This window comes from Hakea prostrata, chromosome 6 (genome assembly GCF_041222555.1).
Source record: "Hakea prostrata isolate BN-2017 chromosome 6, UWA_Hpros_2, whole genome shotgun sequence".
Taxonomy (NCBI): Eukaryota; Viridiplantae; Streptophyta; class Magnoliopsida; order Proteales; family Proteaceae; genus Hakea; species Hakea prostrata.
Genome location: NC_142605.1, coordinates 12,555,831 through 12,565,950, shown reverse-complemented (window position 1 = coordinate 12,565,950; position 10,120 = coordinate 12,555,831). Strand labels below are relative to the sequence as shown.

General features: G+C 37.9%; 1 protein-coding gene across 1 annotated transcript; it reads right to left on the bottom strand.

Annotated features, from left to right (window-relative positions):
• Positions 1-573: 573 nt before the first annotated feature.
• On the bottom strand, positions 574-8,136 carry LOC149012263 (zinc finger CCCH domain-containing protein 56-like). The gene is made up of 2 exons (XM_089159042.1): positions 6,769-8,136; positions 574-1,477 (listed from the first exon to the last, which is right to left on the bottom strand). The coding sequence occupies exons 1-2, from the start codon at positions 7,532-7,534 to the stop codon at positions 1,185-1,187; spliced, it is 1,059 nt and encodes a 352-aa protein (XP_089015168.1). The 5' UTR covers positions 7,535-8,136; the 3' UTR covers positions 574-1,184.
• Between the last annotated feature and the right edge of the window lie 1,984 nt (positions 8,137-10,120).

The following is a 10,120-nucleotide window of genomic DNA, read 5'->3' as shown; positions in this document are numbered from 1 at the left end:
TTTCAGCAGCTGTGATGTTAATGAATGGAAGATGCAAGTTGAGAGTAGAAGTGACTGTCCATGTATAACAATCAGTCTAAAGAAGCGTAGGAACGTTAGCAAGCAGAGGTTGCCCATTTGACTCTAATGTGTGTGAAGCAAGGAAACTGTTTCATGCACAACAGGTCAGGTAGATACATCAGAAGTTTTAAATTTCAATGACATTTGACACCAGATGAATGGATCAAAACAATCAAGTCCTAGTTGGATTTGCAATCTTGAGTCGAAGGATGGCAGAAAAAGAACGAAGGAGGAAACGGAAAAGATAACAACGTAGTGCAGTGGGAGAGATGGAAAGAAATTATGGATCTCATGCCAGGAACTTATAGTTCTGCATACCTGAGAATATATAGCCTCTTTTTTATTTTTTTGTGGGAAGTGAGGTTGTGGATGGTTGTTTGGTATTTTTGGGGACCGCCGGTTTTTTCTTTCTTTCTTTTTTCTCTTTTTTTCTTCTTTCTTTTTCTTTTCTTTTTTTTTTTTTTTTTTTTTTTTTTTTTTTGGGGGGGGGGGGGGGGGGTTGGGGGTGTTTGGTGTTGGGCAGAGTTAGGCAGGTATGGTTTGAATGTGAAAATGAGCATTTGATCATCATAAGTTTGTGAAGAAGGAACAATAAAGTGAAGTAGCATACTTAGATGTGTAACTCAATGTATCAAAACCAAAAGACAATGGACTTAAAAATATGCAGAGAAGAGGTATGAAAGAGATCTAAGATCTGTAATTAAAATTCACTAGCAGTAGTACATGGAAGATGCAGTTGGACTGAAATGATGGACCACGTGGTATTGAATTGATTAACAAAGCAAACAGTTTACAGAAAGGATTGCAGCTTCAAACTTTCCGAACCTGAAATTTTAAGCCCTAAAGCAACTAAACAATTGGAGGTAGGGCAGAACTAGGTAAGGCAGACCTCATATGATAATGTAGACACACCAGAAGGTCTGTTGTTGGACCAGAATGTGAGCTGTGTAGCCCGCTGCTAAATCCACTTAGGTTGGGAGGGTTGGTTTGGACAATTCAACCCCTCTTGTCCTGATTTTATGCTTTTCAGCCCATATCAGTTAGTCCAAAATCGTCTGTGCAGTATGTAATTCATCAAGCATTTCTTACCTTAAATGCTTCGATGTGGAACATTCCAATTCCAATTACCTAGCTGGTTCCCAATCATTTTCATCAATCCAATCACCATATATCCGACTGATCTTGTCAGGACCCTTCCATTTCTGTAAAGGCTTCTGTCCTTGCCTCTGGATTAAGGATGAAGATCTTTGTGATGGAACTCCCATGTGATAACCATCTGTGTGAGGAACTGATGTGGCAGACGCAGCTACTGTGTCTGTCTGGGTCTTCAAAGACCCTGCAACTTGCTTGGAGTCGGGAGAAGCTGTTGAATCTCTACCATCCATCTCCACAAGTCCTCCACCATACCTGTGCAACTCTGTTTCCAAAGATTGAATTATCAAGATATTCACATTTATATATTGTATGCGTTCTTCAGTTACCATGGAACAGTCAGGATCCCATACGCTATTAATTCATCTATAATATGAAACACGATAAAATGACTTAGAAATTGGCACGCATGCAAACAGAAATCTGGAAGTTATTCCTTCCACCAGAAAATAAAGAAAGTACACTATATAATAGCTACTAATTGATCACCTGAATGATTAGTTTATTTTACCTCTTCATATGTCATAAACTCATAACTAGAAAAAATACCCAAAATTGTGGACTCCAAAGTATGTGACGCACCTCAACAGTAATCACATCTATGCATTCAAATTTAGCTTAAAATCATGAGGAAAAAAAATAAGATCTTTGAAATGCCACAAGATCAGCACAACTTTTGGCAATAACCCACCCAAAAGATAAAGAGTTCAGGTTACTGAGTGGAGGTCAACAAAAAGCATGTTTTGTTGACAGACCATGGTGCACTGCCTATATCTAGAATTTGTGGAGTCATTCATCTGAAAATTGCATTGATCTACAAGATAAGCAAAAGATTTTGAAAATTGGCAAAATAGTACATGTTGAAAGATTTACAAACTTGCATTTCAGTTTCAGGGGGAAAAATGGAACAAACTAGTGGTGTTTCTGTCACAGTAATGTAGAAACTACACATAACGGAAAGAGCCAAGGAGCCAGCAATGGAAGCAGCTCAAACCAGTCAGCTGTCCAAGTAAAATGTTCCTTGCTACATAATTTTGATCAATAAAAAACACTGCAATAGGACAAAAAGAAAAGAGGCCAAAGGAATGTTCACATGTACAATGTAATGCAGGAACAATTTAAGGCTTGGTTTAAATTTTGGCCAGGTTTTCGTCTAGCATTGGTTTCGGCTTTAACTTTTAGCATTTATTGTTATAATGGCTGAAAAATAAAGGCCCAAAAGTGAGGCCAAAAGTTGGTCCACGAAAATTAGTAGTTAAGTTATTTACCAAAAAAAAAAAACAGAATACCAGTAGTTGAGCGTCTGAATTAGATTATGATATCTAATAGGTAGATACAGTTGTTTTTTTTTTGTGTGTGTTATTTCCTTACAGACCATTCGTTTGATAGATTAAAGTGGGGTGGGGAAAGTAAGCTTTTCCAATAAATACCAAAATCTGGGTTTAAATGCTTTAGCTGAGGTGGGATAATGGAGAGCCAACCTTCCATGATGTAACGGAATTGTCTATCTATGTGCCAAAGCAAGTTTTCCCACCCCATCCTCATACAAGTCCTACACTTTTAGGTGGGACTTTGTGAGAAAGGGAGGGGAATGAAAAAGAAATATTATTTTATTAACATGGGACCAATATTCTCAACTTTTCTATAAAATCCTTTTCTTTCCAACCCTCTTTCTTTTGGGGAAAAACAGTCTGTTAGCGACTCCTTTAGAATGTCTAGGAGTCCTAAAGTTATTATTCATGTGAACAGATATCCCAGTGTATTTTGAAGTCAATTTCTTCCTGGATTGAGTTTGAAAACTACAGTAGCCAATGTGGATAAAGGTATATGTAATTGCTCAATTGAGCCATGACTCGATGTCTAAACTTTGAATTTTGTTTGAAGTTGTCGGCAAGGTACAATTTCACAGGATGGTTGTGTGACCATCTTCCTCCACCCCACCCCCTATTTTCTCTCTCTTTTTGAGATTTCTTTTCTATCTAATTGTTGGAAATTTTGCAAGTTAATTAATTCAACCTTTAAGAATCACTGTTCTCCAAAACAGTGAGTTATTGTTCTTCTAATCCTCTAATCCTAATCCCCAACTACTCTTTTTCTTTCTATTCTCGTTTTCATTGACTGTAGCCATTAAAACCTATATCTAGTACAACATAGAAAGTAACCATTAGAATCCATTGGAAACCCATCCCATAGTACACACATAAAGTATATATGAAGTACCATCCAAGATCCACCCCCCCCCCCCCCTTCTTTTTTTTTCCTTTTTGAATTTCCATACTCCTTGGAGAATCTAAATTTCAAACTTAGATCCATGTCAATCAGACCTTTAAACTATCCCAAACTTTAGGGATCATTCCCTTAGGGCCTGTTTGGTTACGTGAATCCAGAGATTTCAAATCTCTGGATTCACAAATGGGAGATTTTTACCCGTTTGGTTGTGTGAATTCCTAAATTCATGAAATCTAGAGATTCACCTTTTCATCACCATCCAACCAATATAATCTACATTCTTGTGTACCCCAAAATCCTAAATCCCTAACCTTTTGAATTGAGATCATGGAAGATTAGACTCAGTGGAAATATTCCTAAAGATGTGTAAGGCCCAAGATTAGATTGCATGAAGACTTTACTCTAGGGGGGTTTAGAAGCTTTGGTTTCTATTTTAGTCATTATTAGTTTCTTTATTAGTTATTCATGCATATAGCTGAATTATAGAGCCTATTTAGTTTTTAACTCTAGTCATTTCTATTTTCAATAAGATAGTATTGTCACTAACTAATAGGTTAGTAGTTACTATTTTTTAGTTTTATAAAGTTTTTGTTTCTGATAAAAGCTTTAGCCAAGCTATAAATAGGCCCTTTTATTGCAATAGAAGATTAAACTTGATGAGAAATTGAAATTGCAGGCCATGTTGCCATTGATTATGGAGTAAGCCATGCTCAACAGCTGAGATAGCTGTAAGTGAGAGAACCGTGGCTGAGGTAGCCCAGCCTCTACACCCTTCATCCTCTACATATCCTCTATTCCCCTTTCCGTATCCTAATCTATTCCCTATTTTGTTACTGCTGCTGTGACTGCTACACGCTGCTGTCGGAGAGCCCTTCGGTGATCAGAACGAAGCCACCACTTAACCATGAACTGCTGCTGCTGCAATCAATCAAATGAGACCCTATACCATGCAGAACTGCACGAGCCTTAGCTTTGTTATCCTCTCATGGAAAAGTACTCAGATCCAATAGAGATTTAGAGAACTGATTCAGATAAACAGGAAGTTCATTTGATACCTGAATTAAAGCTCAGAAAGTAACTAGTTTGTTATATTTTGGTTTTATCCCAGTGATTGTTCCTGACTTATTGGAGCTTCAACAAAGTATTTGGGAATGTTACCCTTGGGTTACAGTCTTACATTAAATGCTCTATGTTATACAAGCTGGATTCAGGATCTTGGTCCCATGTCATATGTAATCAAGTTTAACATCTAAAATCATCACAAGGTTGCTCAGTTGGCCATGACCAACACCGCTTAGTGAAGAGTTCACGGATTTGACTCTCCCTAATGATATATGTATGATATATGTAATAGTCCCCCCCCCCCCCAATTTAAAAAGCAACCATCTCCAAAGAGGAGAGAGAGAGAGAGAGAGAGAGAGAGAGAGAGAGAGAGAGAGAGAGAGAGAAAGCCAAAATTAACATCTAAATACCTCCTTGAATTAAAGACGTGCTGCATCAATGTCTCTTGCATCCACCAACACGTCTGGTGTCCTCACCTCTCACCCTCACTCTCTGCGCACTCTGCCTGCACTCTGCATTTATTCTATTTCATTAGCTTCAATCTAGCAAAGGTGGAGAGTGGAGTAGCAGGACATGTTTGCTAGGAAGAGTGTGCAGCAGGCAGTTGCTGGGGAGGGAAGGGAGGAGTGGTTGCCAAGCTACTCCTTGTTGAAGGAAGAAGAGAGTAGGATATTAGGTAGTTCCTTTAGTAGCTTTTATCTACATGGGGATTCAATAAATCTTTTTAGCATTCTAACACTTATAAAATATGATTTAAACCCGACAACTCAGCAAATCTTGTTGCTATCCATCTGATCAAAGCAGCCTCCCCCACCCTTTCCCCCCTTCTATCTCTTCCTCTTCTTTTGGGGTTGGCTTAGGAGGAGGGGGTTGGTTATGAAAATTAAGCACAACAGATAACTCACTCAAAGCCCTTGCAATCTAGCTGTCAGCAAATGTGATTAGAGACTTTTCGTTTTTCCCCTTTTTGGGGTGGGGATGGGTGGCTGGTTGAGATAAGTAGGATTTATATACATGATTAACTAGCAATACCTAGTGTTAATTGGTAAGTACTAGAGAAAAGAAGTGTTTCAAGTAAATATATAAATATAGTTAAGGATATGTATGATGGTTCGGTGACTAGTGTTAGAATAGTGGGGGGACAAAGAAATGAATTCCCGATAACAGTTGGGCTACATCAAGGGTCAACTTTAAGCCCATATCTATTTGCACTGGTAATGGATGAATTAACCAAAGACATTCAAGATGAGGTCCCCTGGTGTATGCTTTTTGCGGATGATATTGTGTTGATTGATGAGACCCAAGTGGGGATTAATACCAAATTAGAATCATGGAGATTAGCTTTGGAATCAAAATGCTTTAAACTTAGTAGATCGAAGACAGAATATTTAGTTTGTAACTTTAGTCATGATCGGGCAGATGATGAGGTGGTGATACTTGACGATAAAGAGATTCCTCAAAGTGATTGTTTTAGGTACCTAGGTTCAATCATAAGTAAAAGAGGTGATTTAGAAGATGAGGTTTCCCAAAGAATTAAAATAGGGTGGTTGAAGTGGAGAGGTGCGTCCGGGGTCTTATGTGATCAGCGTATTCCATTAAAGCTTAAAGGAAAATTTTATAGGACCGTTGTTCGACCAGCTATGATGTACGGTGCAAAGTGTTGGGCTGTTAAAAAGAATCATATAGATAAACTCAGTGTAGCAGAAATGAGAATGCTAAGATGGATGAGTGGCAAAACTAGGATGGATAAGATAAGAAACGATCATGTTAGAGTTGGTATGGGAGTTGCTCCCATAAGTGATAAGCTTAGAGAAAGTCGTTTGAGGTGGTACGGCCACGTTCAACGGAGACCTATAAATGCTCCTGTACAGAGAAGTGATATAATCCATATTGAAGGAACGCTAGGGGTAGACCTAAGATAACCTTAGGAGAAGTGGTGAGAAATGATATGTATAGCTTAGGCCTTGTATCTAGCATGGCCTCGAACAGAACTGATTGGAGGGCAAGAATCCATGTAGCCGACCCCATTTAGTTGGGACAAGGCTTATTGTTGTCTTCTTGTTGTTGTATTAACTAGCAATACCTAAGTTTTTGTCTTGGACGGATGATGCATGGTCATTGATAAGAAAATGTCATTTGATTAATTACAGAACTCAGTTGTCTGATGTAATAAATGGAAGATCATAATGCAAGGATTCACTTCTCAGAAAAGAATTCGTTTAGAATAGGGAGCCACAAAATGGTAATGAGAATATAAGAACATACCGCCAAAGCCATGAGCAAAGTGGCACTTGCTTCCGAACGGGCAATACCCAGTTGTCTCCCATTTGTTACAGATTCTTGTCTTCCAATTCGAAGGCTTCTGGCTCGTCCCATTGCCACTGGCACCATATCCACTACCAGCGGTTGGACCCAAACTAATGGCTACACTCTCCCGAGCTCTCGATTGCTCATCATGGAGAAAAGTGCAGCTATCTCCATATGGGCACCCCTCTTCAGTGTAGAATTTCTTGCAATGCCTCCCTTTGTAAGACCTCTGGGTTTCTCCACCTAAACCAGCACTAATAATTGGAATCTGGTTTTCTTCCCTGGGCTCTCGCTCCTCATCTTGAGCTGCCACTATTTCCTGCCAGTTGGGAGGAGGTTTACGAAGTTCTTCAATACCATGAGCAAAGTTGCAGTTTGTAATATAAGGACAATTCCCTGCACGAAACTTGCAGCAAAGTTTAGTCTTGAAGAACATTTTCCCAATCGCTTTGGATCGATCACGATCTCTACTTAACCCGCTTCCTTGAGAATCTCCTCTGGTTTTCTTATTGGGAGGTTCGCTACCAGATCGGGTGAGAGATTGCCTTCCATCATGATTCGAGTTTGAAGGAGTATCAGTAAAGGAGTCTCCATTCCAAGCTCCATAATCATCCTCAGTCGACCAAATTGCTTGGTCAGCTAACCCTGGAATCCAATTGTCTCCTCCACCAACACTACCAGGGGTTCCAGGGATCATCTGCCCAACATCTCCACGGTAATCCATGGCCAGAAGAACCAAGCACCAAATTTAATTTCTTCCAGAGAAAGAAAGAAAATCTTTCTGACCCAGAAAAACAGAACTCAGCCTCGAAACCCTAATTCATCATCTGGGTGATATAGAACGAAATCCCCCAGAACAAATTCAGAACCTATGAATCCAAAAATTCAAGTAATCTCCAAATGGGTCTTGGACCGAAATTTAAGAACCATAAATTCCAAAAGCAGAAAATAAATTGAGCTCATTCAAGCAAAATAAAACAACAGCCGCAGCAAAGGGATTAAGTTACACTAAAACAATCCCGTCTAAAACAACAAAATTCCACTCAAAAAAGATGAAAAGATAATTTCTTTGATCAAACTCAGACAAGAAAAGCTCAAAATAGAACCCAACCAATAAATGAAATTTAAGGATGAATCCGAAGTTTAAGTGGCAAAGAATCTCATAGACTAAGATACAAGAGAGACTAGAGGAAATTATCTCCCGTAGGGGGGAGAGTGGAAAAAGGAACTCCGCGCCTCTGCAGGAAATATATACAAAAAAAATAAATTAAGAAAGGCTTCTGTGACCTTTTCATGTGTCTATATAACAAATGAAAAGCCACGATTAAAGAGCATTTTCTTCTACGCTATACGTTCGTTGAGGGAGGAGAAGGGAAATGGGTGGACCGTACAAATTCTTCAAAGCTTCCCAGCCAGAAGATTATTTTTAGCTCTTCTGTATGGATTATATGAGCTGGATGCATCTTTCAATTTTAGGATGTCTTTTCTTTCTTTCTTTTTTTCTTTTTTTTTTTTTTTTTTTTTTTTTTTTTTTGTTAAAAATCAATATTAGAATGTCTTTTTTTTTTTTTATTAGGATGTCTTTTTTTTTTTTTTTGTTAAAATCAATATTAGGATGTCAAAGTTCGAATCTACCCATTTTTTCCCATTTTTGGAACAAAGTTTGTAGTTAGGAAGTTAGGATGTCAAAGTTCGAATCTACTCGAGCTTAAGGCATAAGTTATTGTAGATTAGTAATCAGTTCCACTAAAAACTAATGGGAGTTACTAATGATGGATTAGTAAAGCGATTAAAGGCCCAACTTCCCTAGGAGAGGTATTGGGTTTGCACCTATTCGACGGCATTAATTATATAAAAAAAATGCTCATTTGAAAATGTAATCGTAAACTGGCCCGAATGAACCTCATATCCAAAAAAAACCTAATGGGGGAAATTTTTTATGCCACCCTCTAAGTTATTCAATTTATTAGTTAAACTCAATATAGGGGAAAACTATATCCAGGACCCCCTCGAGTTCAGTACTTGTGTAATAAGTTAAACTTTACAAAAACCTCTTGAATAAGAAACTTTGCATTCAATTCGTTTTCATCTTCCTCTATTATCTACAACCACTCATCTTCTTCCCTTCTTGCATGAGATGAGACAATATATCTTTTAAAATCACTTGACCAATATAATACTCAATATGGATACTTTAAACCTTCCCCAGGCATATAATAAAATTTTGTCAATGCAGGGTTGATAGAGTGGTAAGATTCATATTTCTCAATGGAGAGGTCATGAGTTCTACCCTTGCAGACAACAAACCCTCTGAGGATGTAATTAAGGTGCACACAAGATGGCCTGGATGAACTTCAAACACCAAAAAAAAAAAAAAAAAAAAACTGGTGAGTGGATAGATTTCAAGATCCATTTTAATTCACATAAACATGTTTCCTTGTCTGGGATTATGTTACCTTGCTCATTATCCGGGTTCCTCCTTATGGGCTTTGTATCAGCCAATTTGAGTTCTCCAATCCATCTAGTGATGTTGGTCAGTACTCTTATGGGGGTTGGGCTAATATTTGTTCAAAGTAACAATGTTTCTTCTACCCAAAGGAAATGACAAAGTGATAAAGAAAACTAAAAAGAACCACTGGGCTGTATTTTTGTTTAATTGATGTCAACTAGCATTTGGCTGCATGGATACAAGATCGATTCGTGGTCCATGTATTTCATTCTTAATCTTAGCGGTCTTGCTGTCCAAATTCTTTTAGTCCATTCGCATGATAAGAAGACATGACAATTAGTATCCTTATCTCCACAAAATTCACAACAAGGATGCATTGTCGTCCATTGGAATAAACAAGATTTAGTCAATACCCCTGGGCTGTATTTTTGTTTAATTGATGTCAACTAGCATTTGGCTGCATGGATACAAGATCGATTCATGGTCCATGTATTTCATTCTTAATCTTAGCGGTCTTGCTGTCCAAATTCTTTTAGTCCATTCGCATGATAGGAAGACATGACAATTAGTCTCCTTATCTCCACAAAATTCACAACAAGGATGCATTGTTGTCCATTGGAATAAACAAGATTTAGTCAATACCCCAGCATTCAATAGATGCAAATAATAATAATAATAATAATAATAATAATAATAATAATAATAATAATAATAATAATAATAATAATAATAATAATAATATAAATAAATAAATAAAATTAAGCCCTGGATATAGTGGTAATTTTCAGAAGAAATTCCACCACTGGGAAAAAGGACTGGCAGCGGAGGAGTATTGACATCTCCTCAATGCTCGCCCAACCA

Coding starts and splice junctions, on each gene's coding strand:
- LOC149012263 (XM_089159042.1), bottom strand. CDS start 7,534: ATGGATTACCGTGGAGATGTTGGGCAGATGATCCCTGGAACCCCTGGT. Junction 1,478..6,768: donor CTTTGCTCATGGCTTTGGCG/GTATGTTCTTAT, acceptor CTTTGGAAACAG/AGTTGCACAGGTATGGTGGA.